The sequence below is a fragment of the Saccopteryx leptura genome, chromosome 4 (genome assembly GCF_036850995.1).
Source record: "Saccopteryx leptura isolate mSacLep1 chromosome 4, mSacLep1_pri_phased_curated, whole genome shotgun sequence".
Classification (NCBI taxonomy): Eukaryota; Metazoa; Chordata; class Mammalia; order Chiroptera; family Emballonuridae; genus Saccopteryx; species Saccopteryx leptura.
In genome coordinates, this window is record NC_089506.1 from 98,457,716 (window position 1) to 98,481,177 (window position 23,462).

The window sequence follows — 23,462 nt, forward strand, 5'->3', positions numbered from 1 at the left end:
TATCCCTCTCTCTGATCTGTCTCTGTAAAAAAAAAAACAAAAGCTAGTAGTTTCTGCTTACAATATGTCTTTATTTTAAAGCAATCTTTTTATCCTAATTGATTTTAGAGAAAGAGGAAGGGAGAGAGAGAGAGATAAAGAAACATCAATTTGCTGTTCCACTTATTCATATATTCATTGGTTGATTCTTGTTATGTGCCTTGATTGGGGAGAAAGCAATCTGAATGTTATCTGACCCATAAGTATTATAGGGAAATTACAGCAGCACTTACCCTTCCCATCTTTGTTTTTCTTCTTCACAGATATATTTGGTGTAGTGGCTGGGGAATCTGGTCGTGGTGGTTTAGATTTTCTCCCTGAAAGCAAAACAGTTTTGCATAAATATTTGCCCTCAAATCTGGGAAAGAGTGGACAATTTAGCTGTTTATAAATGCTATTTTGTCCTTTTACTTAAATTTCAAGTGCCAAACACTTTATACATAGATCACATATATTGGTCTTCTTAAGTACTATTTACTAAAAGAAAAATAAAATCAGTAAAAATGTAACATTACTGTAGGTTAGATCACAAACACTTTGAAATGATATTTTGGCTCATTTGTAAACAGACCATTAAGTTTAAAACACTGCATATTGTCTCTGAGTTGACAATACTGACAGCTTTCATAAAATTCAAGGGAATGTTCTTGATTTTCAAAGAAGTTGAGCTAAAAAATATATATACCATGTAGATTTGTCTGCTGTTAGTTATCTTTTTATGGTAGGAAAACTGGATGTTTAGCTTTTTTCTGTTCTCTGCATAGCTAGTTCTCATATACTGGAAACTTTCCCAAACTCTAGAGATATAAAAATGAGGCATAATATTGGCAAAGCACATAATTTTTAATTTTCTATATATGTTAATTTTTTTTGTATTTTTAAATTTTGTTTTGTATTTTTCCGAAGTGAGAAGTGGGGGTGAGGGAGTGGGAAGGCAGACAGACAGACTCTTCTGCATGTGCCTGACCAGGATCCACCCAGCATGCCCATCAGGGGGCCCCTCTGAGGCGTTGCTCTGTTGCAGTTGGAGCCATTCTTGCATCTGAGGTGGAAGCCATGGAGCCATCCTCAGCGCACGGGCCAACTTTGCTCCAATGGAGCCTTGGCTGCGGGAGGGGAAGAGAAAGATAGAGAGAAAGGAGAGGGGGAAGGACGGAGAAGCAGATGGGTGCTTCTCCTGTGTGTCCTGGCCAGGACTCGAACCTGAGACTTTCACATGCCAGACTGGCGCTCTACTGCTGAGCCAACTGGCCAGGGCCTCTGTGTATATTTAAACATCACATGTTTCTCTATTTATTATTGTTTATAGCAGACAAACTTGATGGTTATCCATCAACCAATTGCTTAACAAGTCCCTTCCAACAGTGTTAAACTGTATTTTGTGCAGCCTCAGTCTGGATCAACCAACTATTCTCAAGTCTTGTCACAATCTTCACTTGCCATTTATCTACAATTACAATTTGGTGGTAATGCTACCTGTGATTTATGAAGAAATAATCATGTTGTCTGAATATTGTACTATTCAGTATATGAGAAACAATGAAGATTAAGCATAATTGGATACTTTAGTTAGTACCTCTTACTCTAACATTCTTGAGCTGACTCTCTGAAGGATGAACAAGAGTCATGGAGAAGAGGGTAAAAAATGTCACTTGTCAGACCCTTCTTAAGACTGCCAAATGTATAAAAGTGAACCTAGTCAGCCAGGTGTCTCAACATCCATCACCGCAGATAGCTACAGAAAAACCATTTATGACACAGTGGGGGTACTTGTTTTGAATTAGTGATTCTTAGGATATATTCCTTGACCGTGGGCTGCAGCAGACTGAACAACCCCTTGCTCAAGCCAGCGACCTTGTGTCCAAGCTGGTGAGCTTTGCTCAAACCAGATGAGCTCACTCAAGCTGGTGACCTCAGGGTCTCGAACCTGGGTCCTCCGCATCCCAGTCCGATGCTCTATCCACTGCGCCACCACCTGGTCAGGCTCCTTTGCCTATTTTTTTAATTGGATTGTTTGTCTTCCTGGTATTGAGTTTTAGAAGTCTTTATAAATTTTGGTTACTAACCCCTTATTCATATGTATTTAATTTCTCCTTCTTGTCTGATTGCTGTGGCTAGGACTTCCAGTACTATGTTGAATAACAGTGGTGAAAGGGGACACCCTTGTCTTGTTCCTGATCTTAAGAAGATTGTTTTTAGTTTTTGCCTGTTGAGTATGATGTTGGCTGTCAGTATGTCATATATGGCCTTTACTGTGTTGCAGTACGTTCCCTCTGTTCCTACTTTGCTGAGAGTTTTTATCATAAACGGGTGCTGGATTTATCGAGTGCTTTCCTGTATCTATTAATATGATCATGTGATTTTTACCCTTCATTCTGTTTATGTGATGAATCACATTTACTGATTTGCAAATCTTGTACCAGCCTTGCCTCCCTGGAATAAATAAATCCCACTTGATCATGGTGTATGATCTTTTTTATGTATAGATTTGGTTTGTTAATATTTTGTTGAGAATTTTTAGCATCTATGTGGTTGTTTTTTTTTTCATTTTTCCGAAGCTGGAAACGGGGAGGCAGTCAGACAGACTCCTGCATGCACCCGACCGGGATCCACCCGGCATGCCCACCAGGGGGCGATGCTTTGCCCCTCTGGGGTGTCGCTCTGTTACGTCCAGAGCCATTCTAGCGCCTGAGGCAAAGGCCACAGAGCCATCCCCAGCGCCCGGGCCATCTTTGCTTCAATGGAGCCTTGCTGCGGGAGGGGAAGAGAGAGACAGAGAGGAAGGAGAGGGGGAGGGGGAGGGAAGCAAATGGGCGCCTCTCCTGTGTGCCCTGGCTGGGAATCGAACCCGAGACTCCTGCACGCCGGGCCGCGCTCTACCGCTGAGCCAACCGGCCAGGGCGCATCTATGTGGTTTTAATTAACATTTTCCATAGTCAGTGGTATTGAACATCTCTTCATGTACCTGTTAGCCACTTGTATTTCTTCTTTAGAAAATTGTCTGTTCAAGTCCTCTGCCCCTTTCTAATCAGATTTTTATTTTTTGCTATTGAATTGTATGAATTACTTACATATTTTGGCTATTAACCCTGTATCAGATATATGAAATGCAAATATTTTCTCCCATTCGATTGGTTACCTTTTCATCTTGTTAATTGTTTCTTTGGATATATAGAACATTTTTAGTTTAATGTAGTCCCACATATTAATTTTTTGTTGTTGTTGCTTGTGCTTCTGGTGTCATATACAAAGAACTGTTGCCATGTCAGATTCTATCATTCCATCTTGAGTAAAAGAGGAAGTTCTACCCAATATTTTTTAAAAGTCTTATTTCTTTGACAATGTTTTTTTTTTTTTTTTTTGCTTTAATAACTGCAAACACATTCATTGAAAGTATCTATTTGATCATTCTATTATCTGAAGTTTTTTTTTTTTTTTTTTGTATTTTTCTGAAGCTGGAAACCGGGAGAGACAGTCAGACAGACTCCCGCATGCGCCCGACCGGGATCCACCCGGCACGCCCACCAGGGGCGACGCTCTGCCCACCAGGGGGCGATGCTCTGCCCCTCCGGGGCGTCCCTCTGCCGCGACCCGAGCCACTCTAGCGCCTGGGGCAGAGGCCAAGGAGCCATCCCCAGCGCCCAGGCCATCTTTGCTCCAATGGAGCCTTGGCTGCGGGAGGAGAAGAGAGAGACAGAGAGGAAGGAGGGGGGCGTGGAGAAGCAAATGGGCGCTTCTCCTGTGTGCCCTGGCCGGGAATCGAACCCGGGTCCCCCGCATGCCAGGCCGACGCTCTACCGCTGAGCCAACTGGCCAGGGCCAATCTGAAGTTTTTAGAGAACTAACCCTAGGGTTTCTATGTCTGCTGTTTCTCATTTAAGAATTGTCTTCCTCACATATTCTGTGATACTAGAATGTAAATTCACTTTCAATAGGGTTTTATTTGAGAAAATCTCATGCAGCCTGGTTAAATGCATGATTTTCCAGAACAGTTACAAGAGCTCTGCCTGGTGCCCCAAAGTTATTGCTAGCCTAGGCCCAATTTTATGTAAATTATTTGGATTTATGTAAATGACAGTTGAAAATCTAATTGTAAACTTAGGTTAAGACAAGCCTAGGATTATGAATTTTCAAAGGAAGAATTTCTCTATTCAGAGCTGCAGCTGAGAAATATAAGTTTCTTTGTTTCTTTTTTGTTTTTGTTGTATTTTTCTGAAGCTGGAAACGGGAGAGACAGTTCAGACAGACTCCCGCATGCGCCCGACCGGGATCCACCCGGCACGCCCACCAGGGGGCGATGCTCTGCCCCTCAAGGGCGTCGCTCTTCCGCGACCAGAGCCACTCTAGCGCCTGGGGCAGAAGCCAAGGAGCCATCCCCAGCGCCCGGGCCATCTTTGCTCCAATGGAGCCTTGGCTGCGGGAGGGGAGGAGAGAGACAGAGAGGAAGGAGGGGGGGGGAGGTGGAGAAGCAAATGGGCACTTCTTCTATGTGCCCTGGCCGGGAATCAAACCCGGGTCACCCGCACGCCAGGCCGACGCTCTATTGCTGAGCCAACCGGCCAGGGCCGAAATATAAGTTTCTTGATATGTCTGTGCCAATGGGCAATTTTTTTTCTCCTGATGGTATAGCCTTTCGAGGATCCTAATTATATGCTGAGGTCTCTGTCCCATACCACATCTTTTTTTTTTTTTTTTAAGCTTAGTTGTTTTTTTTTTTAATTTTTTTATTTATTTACTTTTTTAGATTTTATTTATTCATTTTTATTAGAGAGAGAGGGGAGAGAGAGGGAGAGATAGAGAGAGAACAGGGGGAGGAGCAGGAAGCATCAACTCCCATGTGCCTTGACTAGGCAAGCCCAGAGTTTTGAACCGGTGACCTCAGCATTTCCAGGTCGACGCTTTATCCACTGCGCCACCACAGGTCAGGCCAACCATACCGCATCCTGCACTGGACCAAAACTTAAGCGTCTGCCTCTATAAGAGCAATAAAATGCAAGCTATGTGGATATCAAGACTGATAGCCTTCTCAGCCCTTCAGAGCTGCTTCAGTGCTAGCTCACTCTCTTTTTTTTTTTTTTTAAAGGTAAGATTTCCTTCCTTTTTTTTTTTTTTAAACAGAGTTGTAACTGTTACAACCCTTGAGGATTTTTTTTAAATTTAATTTAATTATATTTATTCATTTTAGAGAGGAGAGAGAAAGGAAGAGAGAGAGAGAGGGAGAGAGAGAGGAGAGAGAGACAGAGAGAGAGAAGGAGGGAGGAGCTGGAAGCATCAACTCCCATATGTGCCTTGACCAGGCAAGCCCAGGGTTTCGAACCGGCGACCTCAGCATTTCCAGGTCGGCGCTTTATCCACTGCGCCACCACAGGTCAGGCCAGCTCACTCTTACTGCTTTCATTTTTCTCTTGTTTTTGGTTCTTGGAATTTTTCCTACTTTAATGTGAAGTTAGATTACTTGGTGGTGAGTGCTGATGCCATTAATCAAGAAATTAAACTCAAAATCTGAACAAGCTGGAGTAGAATCAGAATGCAATAAAATGGAAAGAGCGCTAGACTTTAAAATGTAAGAATGGTCCTAATTTGTGAAAAGTTAAAAATTCCCTTTAACACATTCTAACATTTTTCTCTTCAATTACTTCTGTGATGATGTCCAACTTGTATTTTTCCCACTGGATGCTTACATTGGAATCTATGCTGGTAGTTTTCAAATGATGTCCTGTGGGAGTAAGCTGACCTGCCCCTCTCCCCAAACTCTTTCTGAATGTGGCTAAAAGGGTTTAGATAAAAGACTGAAGCTTTAAGAAGTTGGAAAATAACTTTTCTGTAAGAAAGACCACATATTTTTAATGTAGAAATAATTTTTTTACAAAAGAAACCTAATATGAATATCTTACAGAAATATCCTTAAATAAAAATTATGTTTAGATTCCACATCAAGACTTGATTGTTGGCCCTGGCCGGTTGGCTCAGTGGTAGAGTGTCGGCCTGGCGTGCAGAGGTCCCGGGTTCGATTTCCGGCCAGGGCACACAGGAGAAATGCCCATCTGCTTCTCCCCCCCCCCTCCTTCCTCTCTGTCTCTCTCTTCCCCTTCCGCAGCCGAGGCTCCGTTGGAGCAAAGATGGCCTGGGCGCTGGGGATGGCTCCTTGGCCTCTGCCCCAGGTGCTGGAGTGGCTCTGGTCGCAACAGAGCGAGGCCCTGGAGGGGCAGAGCATCGCCCCCTGGTGGGCAGAGCGTTGCCGGGTGGATCCCGGTCGGGCGCATGCGGGAGTGTGTCTGACTGTCTCTCTCCGTTTCCAGCTTCAGAAAAATACAAAAAAAAAAAAAAAAAAAAAAGACTTGATTGTTTTCCCTAAACAATTAACCACTCACCTTTCTTCCTCTTAGGCTGTTCTGGTGAGGAGGCTCCCGGTGAGCGTGCGTATGTCTCTTGAACCTGCTGAGTCTCCATCACTTCAGGAATCCCATCTAATGTGACGGATACATGGGTGATTGGGGCAACAACATCATCTTCAGATGAACTAAAAATATTATTATCTAATGGAAATAAAATCAACTAATTATCATCAATTTTGTATTAAAAATCAAAATAATTTTATAAAATAATTTCCTGTTTCTGTGAAGAATAAAGTAGAAATAAAATCTTGAAATCTAGTCCCTGCTTTTTATTTCCTCTACCTTAAATCAGATATCCTAGTCAGTCCAAGCTTGACTAAACTATTTTAATGTCTCCCTTAATTGACTTCCTATCACCAGTCTCTCTCATCTCTCTTTTCTACTCTTCACACTGCTGCTAAACTGATTTCCTGAAACCTAAGTCTGATCTGATCATATTATCCTTTTCTATAAAAACCTTACACCTGAAAATTAAAAAGAAAAAAAATATTGACATATCTTCCCATAGTTCAGAAGGGAAAAACGGTAAGAACATGCCACACAAAGCTTCCCGAGTCTGGAACCAAACCTGTCTTTCCAGTCTCACAGCCACTTCAGCCACACCAGAGCATTCTTACGGACATTTCATTGCTGTTTACAGACCTGTGTCTTTAGCTTAATCCATTTCTTCTACTTTAAATACTTTTTCCTGTCTCTTCTACTCACTAAAAGTTTGTCATTTATAGTGTCAAAACACTCCCTTCATAAAACCGTTCTTTTCTTCCTGCATGGCTTTTATTTTTTTTCAAAATTAAATTTTAAGACTGAGGAAAGAGGCATTATCTCTTCATTCGTATAGCACTATTGTCTAATGCACTGGTATGCATAAAAATATTCAGTAAGCATCTTGAACTGATTCAGTATTAATTCATTTTGAGTTTAACTACTTTACTGTCAGAAAAGCCCAAAGGAGAACATGGATTTAAAAGCAGATCAGAATGTTTATGGATACTTTAGTTAGTACCTCTTAGACCAGCCCGTGCGACATGGTGAGAACTTCATGTGGTGTGAGTGTGATATAAAATGAGGCATAAGGAGAACTTGACTGAGAAAATAGACTTATAAGAACTTTCTTACTGAGACCTCAGCAACCAGAGTTTGAAGTTTCACCATTCCCTCTGGACTCTTGCTAATGTCCTACTGTCTGTGTCATTAGTCACTCCTGTCCTCAAACTCCTCAGTGTCCCCCTTCCCTTGAAATAAGAGATGCCTGAATTCTGTATTTTGTCAAGATGGTTCTCTAGGATGCTAGTCCACCATCTTCTCGGCTTACTGGCTTTCCAAATAAAGTGGCTTTTCTTGCCCCCCCCCCCCCCCGCAAACAATAAATAAATAAAAGCAGAGCGAATGTGGCAGTAATTTTATGCCATGGAGTGTTAAAAAAAACCCTTTTCAATGGATGTTTGCCTATTTCCTGACAACCATCTACAGAAATCACTAAATAATAATAGTTTGGGCCCTACATATCCTAATATTTTCACCAATGAGGTTAAGATAAAAAATTGTGTATAACCTGCTTTGACAACTATATATTTCTTTTTTATTCCTAAAGGCCTCACTCCCCAATTTTTTTAATAGTCTTGTTTAATTGAACACATCCGTAAAGATGCCTCAACTAGAACTGTACGTTAAAATGCCATTGGAACAAAGAAAAATATAAAACGTGGTCTCTGGTCTCTTGATATTTATCATCTAATAAAGAGAGATGGCAAAAATAACTTGTCAAAGTATATAAGCATGAACAATCATAACACATAACTACTCACTGATTCGCTTTTCATCCAGCATAGGGCCAGGAGAGTCCATATTGAGGAGTGCCTCAGCAGCCTCGATAGTTTCAATTGTTTCATCCCCATTATGACAGGAAGCTTCAACTATAATTCATTAAAAAAAAACAGAATTAGTACAAGATATCTGCTGCTCTAAACCACACAGATTCTGATCTCTTGAACCAGGATATATCACTTAATACTTGTATTTATATACTTACAGTGTATCAACATATAAACTCTATTTTGAATATGACTATTAAATACTTATTTTTCCTAAAAAATCTGTAAGATATGAGGTAAAAAAGAAAAGACCCAAAACCCTCTGCAAGATACTGAGAGGTCAGAGTAAGCAAAACAGAGCTTACACTCTGGAAGGAAACCACTAGTCATCTCTCCGGTAATTGTTCTACTTCCAAGTCCTCGTAAGTCCAAGGCAGAGTTAAAAAGCATATTACTCCTCTGTCAAGGCTTTGAAATTCTATGAATTGAGAAAAATATCCTACTAAAATTAATTTCCTTTTTTGAGAAAGAAACAGAGCGGGGGGGGGGGGGGGGGAGATGAGAAGCATCAATTTGCAGTTGTGTCACTTTGAGTTGTTTATTGATTGCTTCTCATATGTGCCTTTGACCAGGTGGCTCCAGATTCTGTGACCCAATCCAGTGACCCCTTGTGCAAGCCAGTGACCATAGTGTCACGTTGATGATCCCAAGCTCCAGCTTCAACCTCGGGGTTTCACACCTGGGACCTCAGCATCCCAAGTAAACACTCTACCCACTGCACAATCACAGGTCAGGCTAAAATTAATTTTTTTTTTTTTTTTTTTTTTTAGGAATAGATAGGAACAGAGAAAGATGAGAAGCATCAATCATTAGTTTCTCGTTGCAACATCTTAGTTGTTCATTGACTGCTTTCTCCTATGTGCCTTGACCCAAGCTGGTGAGCTTTTTTTTTTGCATTTTTCTTAAGCTGGAAACGGGGAAGCAGTCAGACAGACTCCCGCATGCGCCCAACCAGGATCCACCCCGTATGCCCACCAGGGGGCGATGCTGTGCCCCTCTGGAGTGTCGCTCTGTTGCATCCAGAGCCATTCTAGCACCTGAGGCAGAGGCCACAGAGCCATCCTCAGCGCCCGGGCCATCTTTGCTCCAATGGAGCCTTGGCTGCAGGAGGGGAAGAGAGAGACAGAGAGGAAGGAGAGGGGGAGGGGTGGAGAAGCAGATGGGCGCTTCTCCTGTGTGCCCTGGCAGGGAAATGAACCCGGGACTCCTGCACGCCAGGCCAACGCTCTACCACTGAGCCAACCGGCCAGGGCCCCAAGCTGGTGAGCTTTTTGCTCACACCAGATGAGTCCGTGCTCAAACTGGCGACCTCTGGGTCTCGAACCTGGGTCCTTCCGCATCCCAGTCTGACACTCTATCTAGTGTGCCACCACCTGGTCAGGCCTAAAATTAATTTTTTTTTTTTAAATCAGGCAAATAAGGAACAGATAACAATTACCTTCTAAACATTAACATAACTCTAGATATTAATTTATATTAATAAGTTTTATAAAATATTTTAAATTCTGGGTAGACGAAAATGCTAAAATTAGTATGTATAACTTTAGCTGCCTATCAATTAAGAACAAAAATATTTCAAACCACTTAATTGTCAAACCTTTTAGAATAAAAAATTTCAAACACATACAAGATTAGAGAAAATCATATAATAAACTCCACATATCAAGGGCCCAGTTTAACAATGTCTCTGGGTTTTTTTTTAAAGTTGATTTTCTTAAAATTAGGATCCCTAGTTTTTGCATTACCATTTGGTGACATGCACTGCATCCTTTTTGCTATTTATCATAGAACAGGGTTATCTGTCTACAGTTTCCCACATTTTAAATTTTGCAGATTACACCTCTGTGGTGCCACTGCCATACCCCCCAACCCTCTAATGTATCTACTGTAAATTGGTAGTTATCTCTAAAAGCTTGATTAAAGTCACATTCCATTTTTTGGCAAGAATACTTCAAAAGCGACATGCCTTATTCTGTGTGCCTCCTGAAATAATGCTATAGAATCTAATCATATTTTCAGTACTGCTAAGATTGAGAATCAGATTCAAGTGCTGTCAGCCTAATAAGATTAGGTTGTTATAAAATTCTCCACTAGCCTTTCATATAATGGCTTTAGCAGTCATTCCTGATAGTTGCATAGATCCACTACTTCATTAGGGATTCAAAAATAATTCTAATCCTATCATTCTTCCAGCATTTACTAGCTAAACTTCTCTATAATGATCGGCTTTCCTTCATCATCTATGTCATTATTCTGAACCACATTTCATACAATAAAGGCTAATTAAATGTTTAATTCAGAAAAATAAATGGGTCTGACAAGGCAGTGGTACAGCTGATAAGTGTCACCTGGGACGCTGGGGACCCAGGTTCGAAATCCCGAGGTTGCCAGCTTGAGCATGGGATCACAGACATGACTCCATGGTCACTGGCTTGAGCCCAAGGTCATTGGCTCAGCTGGAACCCCTCGGTCAAGGCACATATAAGAAGGAATCAATGAACATCTAAAGTGCCACAACTACAAGTTGAAGCTTCTCATCTCTCTCCCTTCCTGTCTCTGTAGAGAAGGAGAAAAGGGGAGGAGAGGGGAGGGGAGGGGAGGAGAGAAAAGGGGAGAGGAGGAGAGGGGAGGGGAGGGGAGGAGAGAAAAGGGGAGAGGAGGAGAGGGGAGGGGAGGAGATGGAAGGAAGGAGGGAAAGAGGGAAGGAGGGAAAGAAGGAGGGAGGAAGGGAGGGAGGGAGGGAGGGAGAAAGGAAGGAAGGAAGGGAGGGAGGGAGGGAGGAAGGGAGGAAGGGAGGAAGGGAGGAAGGAAGGAAGGAAAAATGCTGGCCTTTCATTAAATATTAAATAGATGATAAAAATTTCTTGTAGGAAACAATAAAACCCATAAGGTTTTTTTGTTTTGTTTTGTTTTTTAAGTGAGAAAAGGGGAAATAGAGGGACAGATTTTTGCACGCACCCTGACCGGGATCTACCCGGCAACCCTGTCTGTGGCCAATGCTCAAATCAATACAGCTATCCTCAGTGCCCTAGCCAAACCAATCACGCCACTGGCAGTAAGAGAGGAAGAGTGAGAGAAGGGGAAGAGAGGGGGAGAGAAGCAGAAGGTCGCTTCTCATGTGTGCCTTGACCAGGGATCGAACCTGGGATGCAGGCTGACACTCTATCTACTGAACCAACCGGCCAGGGCCCCCATAAGCTTTTAATACATGAATTTTTAAATGCCTTCAGAATAGATAAGCCATGATCTGACAAGTAGTTAAATCTATTATTTACACCAAGGACAGAAAGCATTGATATTATAATAACTTAAGAAACAGCTCATTAAAGACATTTGAAATTACTATAAATTACTAAAAATTATGTTTGTCCTTGTAAAAACAGAAGTAAATTTGAAAAAAGAGACATAGAATATTTTTAAATGTACTGATTAATTTTAGAGACAGAGAGTAGGGAGGAGGGACTAAGAGGGAGAGAGTGAAAGAATGAGAGAGAGAGAGAGAGAGAGAAACACATTCATTTGTTGTTGCACTTAGTTGTGCACTCACTGCGATATTCCTGCATATGCCCTGATTGGGGATCGAATTGCAACCTTGGCATTTCGGGATGACACTTGAGCTGACTGAACTAACTAGGCAGGGCCATTAGTATTATTTTTTTAAAGCGAAGATTTATTAATGAATATAGTCATCATGGTTACCTTCCATTTGTGGAAGTGTAATTTCTACCATACCCTTTAATAATTCCACTTTTAGATCCTCAAAGACTGGTAGTGGAAGAAGAATCTCCACATAGGTAAGAGCTAATAGTTAAATTATTTTCAAAAAGTTTTAAGACTACAACCTTTTTTCAAATAAAACCTTATATGGAACTCCAACATATAAACATATAGAAGTGGTATTTTATCGTTACACATTTACTTTATAGGTTCAAGTTATATCAAACTTGATATGTCAATGATAAAAATAAAAGTGTTTTGATGAACATAAGAATTTGAATCAGGCCTGACCAGGCAGTGGCGTAGTGGATAGAGCAGTGATTTTCAACCTTTTTTTTCCATGGCACAAACACACACTAATTACTAAGGTCAGTGCCTTTGACTAAATACAACCATTTTCATCTCATCACACAAATAAATTAGTTACTAAAGAAGAAGAGGTCAGGGCCCCTTTTTCTTTAGTAATTAGTTTATGAGTGTGTGAGAAACAAAGGTTGAAAATCACTGGGATAGAGCGTTAGACTGGGATGCTGAGGACCCAGGTTCGAGACCCTGAGGTCGCCAGCTTGAGTGTGGGCTCATCTGGTTTGAGCAAAGCTCACCAGCTTGGACCCAAGGTCGCTGGCTCGAGCAACGGGCTACTCAGTCTGCTGAAGGCCCACGGTCAAGGCACATATGAAAAAGCAATCAATGAACAACTAAAGTGTCACAATGCGCAACGAAAAACTAATGATTTGATGCTTCTCATCTCTCCATTCCTGTCTGTCTGTCCCTGTCTATCCCTCTCTCTGACTCTCTGTCTCTGTAAAAAAAAAAAAAAAGAATTTGAATCAGGTGTTATAGATAACAGCTGCTGTCATTAATATAAGCCTCAAATCCATAAAAATCATTCAATTTTTATTATTGCAAATTGTAAACAAAATCAAAATCATGGAACAATGTATAATGAAATCTCACATATCCATTCACAGTATCAACCAATATTAACACATGATCAATCTTCTTTCATTTATACATCACTCACACTGCCCTCAAGGTTTACTTTGAAAGACTCCAAGACACATAAGTTACTTCTAAATATATTAGTATATGTATCTAAAAGATAAGGAATCTAACACAATACCATTATCATATTTAAAAGTATTAACAATAAATATTTACAATAATTCCTTAATATCATCTCGATGCTACCTAGGACTCACATGTACAGTTTAAAAGTGTTCTATTCCTCTCTCTTCCCCTGCAGTGTTTCCAAAGTCCAGTACTCTTCCCTCTCCCACTCTGGACTGAGGGGGGCACTACAAGTTTCTTTGCTTTCTTAAGACATTGCTCAAGCAAGGATGGAAGAGTTAAACAGAGCTGTAAGATAAAAAAGGGGAGGGAGAAGAAAGAAGAAAAAAAGCAATTCTAGTTTTCAAGATATGTTTTGATTTCTGGACCCTTTCCATACCAGCTCTATTTTCCAGGAAGGAAGGGATCTGTCTGTGGCTCGTCATCAGCTATCTTTAAGTCCAAGACTAAGAGAGTGCAACACTGACAGGAAGAAGCAATTTCTCTCCTTGGAGATCTAAGAGCTACTTTCCTAGGCTCTATTTCTTCTTTAATTAGCTGCCGCGGCTGACACAAGGGGATTTTAATATTTTATGTTTTGCTCACTTCCAGTACAGTTATAGTGAATAGATGTGCATTCTTTTTTTTAAAAATTTTTTATTTTATTTTATTTATTAATTTTAGAGAGGAGAGAGAAAGGAAGAGAGACAGAGAGAGAGAGGAGAGAGAGACAGAGAGAGAAGGTGGGGAGGAGCTGGAAGCATCAACTCCCATATGTGCCTTGACCAGGCAAGCCCAGGGTTTTAAACCGGCGACCTCAGCATTTCCAGGTCGACGCTTTATCCACTGCACCACCACAGGTCAGGCCGATGTGCATTCTTTTAAACACACAGACCTTCTAGTTTTCAAAAGTATTTTTTGTTTCAATATTGCCTAACCGGTAAAAGTGTTTGACATAAAAATGTATAACTTTTGGGGTAAAATGGCGTTCCAATGTTTACGTTGTTTTCCATGGAACTTTTGGTTATAATTTTTTTGGGTTTTTTTTTTTTGGCAGGTTGTGTGTGAGACTGTTAACAAATCCTTTTAGTTGATAGCACAATAATATGTAAGTCCATATGATACCTATTATAAAAGATAAACTATAAAATATGCGGTTCCCCGTTTGGGGCCCATGGAATGTTCTATGTTTAAAATGGACAATATTTAGGTACTTCAGTAATTCATAGTTTTTTTGCTTCTGCAGTTTTTGGGGCAGTATGGCTGCTAGAGAATTTCTTAGTGTTAGAGATACAGAAAAACTACTGGGAAGTGATGAACTTCTTGACCAACTAGAACAAGAAATCATCATTGTAGTTGAATTGCCTTCCAGTAATGTGCAGTATCAGATTGTGAAGAAATTGATGAAAATATGTTAGAAGACACTCTTCCTCAGGATGTTCCTGGTCAATCAGAACTACATTCTAGTGCCTTAGAAGACATTCCATCATCTACACAAAAACAAAACGTAAAGAGTTGCCGAAGAGTGACTGGAAAAAATGGAACAAAAAGTTTTGCAGCAGTACCTTACAGAGCGATAATGTATCTGCACCTTACAGAGCGATTGTGTATCTGCACCTTACAGAGCGATTGTGTATCTGCACTGAAATAAAAAATGACTCAACATTTGAAAAATAAATCACCTGTTGACATATTTGAACAATTTTTTGATGAAGATTTGCTAAGCTACATAGTAACCCAAAGTATAATGTTTGCAAGACAAAACAACAGACATAATTTTGACCTTTCAACAAATTGCCTTAGAAAGTTTATTGACATATTTTTGTTATCTGGATACCATTCCTTACCACAGGAACAATTATACTGGTGTGAGGATGAAGATATGAATCTTACCTGTGTTAGAAACTGTATGCCAAAGCACAGGTTTTTAGAAATAAAAAGAAACTTGCATTTCAACAATAGTTCCATAGTTGCCATGGAAAAGAAAGGTTAACTTTTTAAAATTCGGCCTCTGATTGACAAATTGAATTCAAATTTTAGAAAGTTCAGAATATTTACTCAAAAGCTTTCAGTCGATGAGCAAATGGTAAGATATTATGGACACCACTTCTTGAAACAATTTATAAGAGGGAAGCCAATCAGGTTTGGTTTCAAACACTGGGAAATGTGCTGCTCTGAATCTGGGTATTGTTTTCATATGGATATCTGTGAAGAACAACAAGTTGTGAGTGGTATAGGAGCCTCTGTAATAATGAAGATGACTTCTTTTCTGCAGTATCCATCAGAATATGAAGTATTTTTCAACAACTTCTTTACCAGCTTTGAATTATTATTGATATTGAAAGAACGTAATACAAGGCGACAGGAACAGCATGGTATAACAGAATGAATAAGTGTCCCTTGAAATCTGATCGCATTATGAAAAAAGAACGTGGATCATATGATTACTGTTATGATAAAAATAATAAAATTTTGGCATTGATTTGGAATGACAATAACTGTGTCAAAGTTAAGTCAAATTATTTAGGAGTACTACCTTTAGAAAAAGTGAAAAGATATTCTAAGAAAGAATGTCGAGTGGATAGACCACACATTGTAGGGCAATATAACAAATATATGGGCTTGTCAACACAAGCTGGACTGCAATATCCAAAAGTATCTAATCAAATTTAGAGGAAAGAAGTGGTGTTTTCGCCTGACCTGTGGTGGCGCAGTGGATAAAGTGTCAACCTGGAAACACTGAGGTCACCGGTTCAAAACCCTGGGCTTGCCTGGTCAAGGCACATATGGGAGTTGATGCTTCCTACTCCTCCTTTCTATCTGTCTGTCTGTCTGTCTCTCTCTCCTCTCTAAAAAAATTAATAAATAGAAGTGGTGTTTTCCTCTTTTTACAAATGCCATTGATGTTGCTTTTTTTTTTTAATTGTTTTACAGGGACAGAGAGAGAGTCAGAGAGAGTGATAGATAGGGACAGACAGACAGGAACAGAGAGAGATGAGAAGCATCAATCATCAGCTTTTCGTTGGACACCTTAGTTGTTCATTGATTGCTTTCTCATATGTGCCTTGACTGTGGGCCTTCGGCAGACCGAGTAACCCCTTGCTTGAGCCGCAACCTTGGGTCCAACCTGGTGAGCTTTTTGCTCAAGCCAGATGAGCCCGTGCTCAAGCTGGCGACCTCAGAGTCTCGAACCTAGGTCCTCCACATCCCAGTCTGATTGCTCTATCCACTGCGCCACTGCCTGGTCAGGCAATGTTGCTGTTGTTAACGCTCATGCTCTCTATAATGATTTGAATGAAAGCATCTCATTATTAGATTTCAGATGCAACATTGCAAGAACATATATGAAGAAAGACTCATTATCCAATCCTAAAGTCACTGGAAGACCCAGTTCAAGCGTGACAAGGAGAAGCCATGTACCTGAAAGGTTTCAAGAAGTGGTGTCAAATTAGATTTGATCCAATTGGACATGTACTGGAAAGGACCTGAGAAGGAAAGCAAAGGCAATGTGCTGTATGTGGCACAAATGTGCGCAAACAGTGTAGAAAATGTAATGTCGGAGTAGATGTCGAATGCTTTCCTGTTTGGCATAGAGCCTGAGTTTGTTTTGTGAGTGTAATACTGGCTGTGCTGTCAAAATTTTTGAGACAGAACGTTTCCATGAGCCCCCAAATGGGTATCAATAAAAATTATTAAAACCAACTAAATTTTTTTTCAAATACAGACCCATAAATTCCATTTCCTACTTCCATTTTCAAACAGAATACACCAAAAAAATCATAAATACAAACTTGGCATCTAATGGGTTTTAAGACTAATATCTTCCCTAATAAAACTGGAAAGACACTGGCTTGCAACCTAGAGAGTACAGCCTTCCCTATAGGCATCAAGAATTCAAATTATACTGCAGAAACTTCACTAGGTACACAATACGTATTTATGCAATAGTGGTGGTCATTCTTTTAAACAAAACCACAGATCACAGCAATAAATAGAAACCTCTAACTTGATTGTTCTAATTCTCTAATCCATAAGAAAGAAACAAATTTAGATTTATCAAAAAAAACTTTTACTGGGTTTCTCCAAACAAAAAATATAAATGTACAAGGACATGCTTTTCTTATTCCAAGTATGAAAAAATATCACACAAATAAAATCAAGAAATATTCTACAATGTCTAACCAGTACTTCTCAAAAGTATCAAGGTTATGAGAGACAACGAAAGACAGAGGAACTGTTATACACTGGAAAAGACTAAGAGGAGTTAACAATTAAATGCAATATAAGATTTCAGATAGAATCCTGGAACAGATTTCACCCACGTGGGTAGAAATAGTATGAAATAGGTGAAATACAAATAAGATCTAGGTTTAGTTAATAATATTGTGACTAGTGTTAATTTTCTGTTGTTTTTAAGTTAAGAATATTTAAGTAACCTTTGCTTCCAAATAACTGATTTTCTCAGCTACTTCCAACATCTCCGCATGTAAACGTATAAAAATGTATTTAGAAAATTGGTGAAAACAGCACTATTATTATCCTCAGCACCTCATCCTATATTTGGATCATGGCCTCCTGTTTTGACTTACGCAATGGCAAAAAAACACAAAACAAAACAGAACAAAAACAAACTTTCCCTACTAACAACTTTCCATTGTTATCAGCAATATACCGAGGCACATAGGAAGTGCTCAGAAAAGACTTAATGAATTGAGTTGGTCTGGTTCCTCTCACATATGTCACTTTGTCACGGTCTTCTCAATATGTAATATTTAGGAAAAAAGAAAGGAAAGGTAATTTCCTTCTCTCTTCAGGGCTCTAGCCTCTGAAGGTAATAGAGTTATTCAAAACCAAGTCAGGGACTCTGTATGCCCCCAAAATCACAGGGCCACCACACTGCCTAAAACTAGGCTTAAGTAAGGTGCCACTGGAGGAACATGTACCTGTAAGGGTGATGTTGTCATCGTCATCATCTATGATTTCTTCTTCGGCGACATCCAGGGAGCTCTCAGTGATCATGTCGTTAGGTTCTTCCACACAGGCGAGACCTGCATAACTATTCAGGATGTCAGCACCAGGGACGTGCTCCACAATCACTGCAGGGAAAACAGCTGGGTCACCCAGCTGGGGGAGAGGACGGAGAACAAGAATTAACCAAAATCTGCATTTGTTAAATATATCCAAAAATTATTTTATACTGAACATCAATTTAGTTTTTGTATCATCAGCTACCTATACCTTGACAGTCCTATCCTAGCTGCAGTAAATATATGTCTATTAGAAACACATAAATTTTCATTATTAATCTTGAGTCTTAACAAAGTTTTCAATGGAAAATCCTATAAAACTATACTTTTAAACTATATTAAATTTACTAATATCATTAATGCAGAAGAAGTTCCATATAAATGTATAATTACACTAAAAAAAGTTCCTTTGACAGAAAAATACCTGTGAGTTTACACTGTCACTTGGCCATAGGCTGTGTTTAATAACAAACTGAAATAAGAAAATTAACTTTCATTTTCTTTCTAGTTATAAGATCTCAGAATTTTAGAACTGAAAAGACCCTCAAAGTATAATCTAGCCCACCTACCTCATTTTACAGACGAGAAAATAAACCCAGAGAGGGTTTTGAACAACCTGCTCAAAAATCAGTGAATTGTTCATGAAAAGAATTTAATGTCAAAAGTAAAAACCAAATAAAAAGTTCTTTAAATGTATTGCTATACTGTATACATGAATCCTAACACTATGTAATAATGAGGGCTGTCTATAAAATAATTACTTTTCAAATACAGTAAAAATGCTTTGACATTTATCAACTCCTTCCTGCCACTTTATAATGGTATTATTAATTTGCCACATTTTCATATTAACATTTCTCTGCAAATAATCATCCCCCAAACCAGATATTCAATAAACAGCCTATTAAAACAAAAAAGAGAAAAATCAGTTAATTTGTAACAAAGCTCATTAAATTGCTGTTTCCTTTTTCCAAATTTGACTTAAAAATGTGTAAATAGTACAAAGAATTCCCCTACAAACTTCACCAATGTTCTCCTAATTTTAATACTTAAGTCCATCTTTCTCTGTATCATTCTCTGTAAAAAATATTATTTCTATACCTATATTTTTTCTGATTTGTTTGAAAATGGTAGACATATTGGTCCTTTAATCCTAAACTTCAGTGTATGCTTCCTAAAAACATAAATATTATCTTATACAAAGATAGTACAATGATCATAACCAGAAGAGTAACAATGATATAACACTATTATTTAACCTACATAACTTATGCACATTTCTACAATTGTCTCATTAATGTCCTTTAAAAAAATAACAATCCTTTTAATTTGGAAAAATTTTTTATTTTTTTTATTTTTTACATTTTATTTATTCATTTTTTTAGAGAGAGGAGACACAGAGAGGGAAAGAGACAGAGAGAGGAAAGAGCTAGAAAGAACAGAGGGAGGAGCAGGAAGCATCAACTCCCATATGTGCCTTCACTAGGCAAGCCTGGGGTTTCGAACCGGCGACCTCAGCGTTCCAGGTCGACGCTTTTACCCACTGCGCCACCACAGGTCAGGCTGGAAAAATTTCTTTGCCTTTAATCTAAAGCAGTTCTTTAATTTTTGTCTTTCATGCTCTTGAGACTTTTGAAGAATACAGGTCATTTGTTTTGTAAAATATCCCCCAATTTGGTTTGTGCAATATTAACTCATGATTAGATTCAGTCTACATTTTTGGCAAGAATACCAAGAAGTAATGTGTTTTTTCAAATATATTACATCAGGAAGTCCAAAACAGCGTGTGGTCCCATTACTAGTGACATTAACTTTGATCACTTAGGGAGATGTGTCAGCCAAGTTTACCACTATAAAGTTACTATTTTCCTCTTTTTAGTTTAATTAATTATCTTATGGGAAGATAGCTCAAGACTATGTAACTATCCTGTTTTTTAACCATATCCCCATAAAGTATTATCTTCTTTTTTTTGTTGTTTTTTTTTGTTTTGTATTTTTCTGAAGCTAGAAATGGGGAGAGACAGTCAGACAGACTCCCACATGCGCCCGACCGGGATCCACCCGGCACGCCCACCAGGGGGCAACGCTCTGCCCCTCCAGGGTGTCGCTCTGCCACGACCAGAGCCACTTTAGCGCCTGGGGCAGAGGCCAAGGAGCCATCCCCAGCGCCCGGGCCATTTTTGCTCCAATGGAGCCTTGGCTGCGGAAGGGGAAGAGAGAGACAGAGAGGAAGGAGAGGGGGAGGGGTGGAGAAGCAGATGGGCGCTTCTCCTGTGTGTCCTGGCTGGGAATCGAACCCAGGACTTCTGCACGCCAGGCCGACGCTCTACCACTGAGCCAACTGGCCAGGGCCTTATCTTCTTAAATGTAAGAAAAAGGTACTGCCATAGGTAATACTTTCAGGTACTTTGTAAATCTGCTATATTAAAAAATACTATTCATGGTTTCATTATAACTAAGCAGCCTCAATTTGTAAAAAAAGTAGTGTGTTTGTAGCACTGAACAATGAGGTTATCTATTCCTTCTATAGTAAGAATTCAACCACTTAAATTAAATATGATTATTGTAGGTGCTAAACAGATACTAACAGTGCTTTCTTGAATGTTATACTCTGAAATTTTTGGGTAATAACACTAAAATGTATTGGATTGTTTTATTTCAAAATGTTTCTTCCTATTTCAGAAAAGAGGAAGTTAGTCAGAAGTAAACTGGCTCTCAAAATCATAAGTTTTAAACGGAAGTAGGAGGCTCAAACATTACACTGTACCCCCCCCCCCACACACACACAGGGGAAGTATCATATAAAGTGGTCAAAGCATAGTTGAATTTGGGCTTTCCTTTCTCTTTTTGAGAGCTGAATACTGCACCTGCAATTAAACCTAGCACAAACAACATACACTTATTAAACACACTTCTCTCCTAAGAGTTCCAGTTAAGCTCCTAGTAGTTTAATAATGCTGAGCCTAGAATTGAGTTAATTTTTACATGATTTCAGTTTTACACTGCAAAACACTATGTACTTGGTAAGAACAGGGCTTACCATCCCTATCCATTGGCAGATGAGAAATTAGGTTAAGAAATTTACTCAGGGTCACCCACTAAAATCAGAGGCCTGTCAATGCAATACACAGCAGTCCTCACCGAAGTGAAACCAAAATATCCCTTCTTATCCAAATCAATCTGGCCCCTAAATTTGGGTAGTAAATGTTAGGAGTGTGGCTATGACAAGAGATATCTCCAAAATTTTATCAGGATCTATGTAATTTCAAATAACTATAGATACTTCTTACTACTTTTTTCCTTGTCCTACTCTACTAATCTGCAAGTAAATTGGAGGGACTGATTATTCTCCAGAAATGTTTAGGTCTGAGGAACACCTTGTCATATACCACCATAATCAATGCTACTTCTATTCCAGCATTAGTGTCCCCCACCAGAGGCAGTCACTGTTACCAGTTTCTCATTTCCTAACAAAGAGTCTATGTATCGTATCAACCATATTTTAATTTACTTCTCACTTCAGTTCAAAGATTTTCATAATTTTAAGACATTTAAAGAAAAATGTCAAACACATAAAAGTAGAGAGAAAAAATTATAAAGCAAAAGCTTAATTAAGAATGCAAAAAGTCACATGGTTCTGTGATTTAGAAGGTAGCAACATGTGAAAAACTAAGATTGTGAACCAGGAGACCTAGGGCCTTCTCTAATCCAACTGTCATGACTGTGTTTCCTCACTTTTTTTATTTCTTATTATTTTTTTGTGTGACAAGATACAGAGAGAGACAGAGAAAGGGACAGATAGGGACAGACAGACAGGAAGGGAGAGAGATGAAAAGCATCAATTCTTCATTGCGGCACCTTAGTTGTTCATTGATTGCTTTCTCATATGTGCCTTGACCATGGGGCTAGAGCAGACCGAGTGACCCCTTGCCCAAACCAGCGACCTTGGGTCCAAGCTGGTGAGCCTTGCTCAAACCAGATGAGCCTGAGCTCAAGCTGACGACCTCGAGGTTTTGAACCTGGGTCGTCCTCCATGTCCCAGTCTGATGCCCTATCCTCTAAGCCACCACCTGGCAGGTTGTGTTTTCCTCCCTTTAAATTAAAGAAGAGCACCAGCTGGTCCTGGAAGGGCACTTCCAGGTTTTCTTTTGTTAAGATATATTTTAAAGGCATAGATCCTAAATTTATGTCTGTTTATAACAACAATAGAAGAGATTATTCATTCTCTGGAATACATGAAGTGGGAGGGAGGAGCATGCACACTGTACACACACCTGCTGCCTATGCTATAGCTAGTCGCTATTATTTATTAGTACTTAATATATGCCACGGATTCTGCTCATCACTTTATATGGATTACTACTTTATTTAATCATCATAAAATCCAATGAGGGAGATACACTGGATTATCTATATTATATACGGGAAATAGTTCATCACGAGTCATGTAGTAAGTGGTAGAACCTTAACATGAACTGACTCCAGGGTCCATGTTCTTAACCTGTACATTATTATTACAGTCAGCCTCAAACATGGAGCATCTTGTTTTGTTGGCGTATTTACTATTTATTTGGTTCTATTTAGAAAAACAAATAAGAAGTTATGTTGAGGCATGACTTTCAATATTATTTTTTGCAGGGCTTCTTCAATCAGAATCTACTATAATCTTCAATAAAATCTGTTATACCTTTTTAAGACATGAAGATATTAACATGTCACTGATGCCCTAAGAAAAATACTGTATTTCATTTGGCTAGCCACTTTAAAAAAAAAAAAAAATTCTCTAAACATCTCATTTAAAAAATCATATTAAGCATCTTCTCTCCGTTACCTTTTATTTAATTTCATTAAAAAAATATTTTATTTACTGATTTTCCAGAGAGAAGAGAGTAGAGCAAGGAGTGAGAAGTATTCACTCATAGTTGTTTCATTTTAGTTGTTCATTGATTGCTTGTTATATATGCCCTTACCGGCCAAGCCCAGGATTTTGTACCAGGGACCTTGGCATTCCAGGTCGACACTTTATCCGTTGCGCCACCAAAGGCCAGGCTTCTCCATTACCTTTTATTTGAGCCAGGGAACTTTTGTAAACTCCACCAGTAATTACCAACCTTGAGTATATACTGGAAAACATCCGAACATGTCAATACCTGACCCAACATGGAATCAAATAAATCAGAATATCTGGGGATGTTTGTTGCCGGGCCTGTTATTACAGCTCTCTGGTGAATCAATGGGCATGCAGGGTTCAGAACCACTGCTTTAAAAAACTGCAAGATTCCAAACTGCATCCTCTAAATTGAGTCAACCCTATTTATGCCAATGTCTGAGATACCATTAATCCCCTCCACCAAAAAAAAGGT

The 23,462-nt window shown here is 39.4% G+C and overlaps 1 protein-coding gene across 7 annotated transcripts in view; it reads right to left on the bottom strand.

The window, feature by feature from the left end:
• Positions 1 to 23,462, bottom strand: part of ELF1 (E74 like ETS transcription factor 1) — a 150,638-nt gene that overhangs the window by 14,516 nt on the left and 112,660 nt on the right. For all 7 annotated transcript variants that reach the window (XM_066380814.1, XM_066380816.1, XM_066380819.1 and 4 more), the window contains 4 exons: positions 18,016 to 18,196; positions 8,240 to 8,347; positions 6,411 to 6,575; positions 273 to 356 (listed from right to left, as the gene is read on the bottom strand). In XM_066380814.1, the coding sequence (XP_066236911.1) occupies positions 273 to 356; positions 6,411 to 6,575; positions 8,240 to 8,347; positions 18,016 to 18,196 (538 nt within the window). The remainder of the gene's footprint in view (positions 1 to 272; positions 357 to 6,410; positions 6,576 to 8,239; positions 8,348 to 18,015; positions 18,197 to 23,462) is intronic.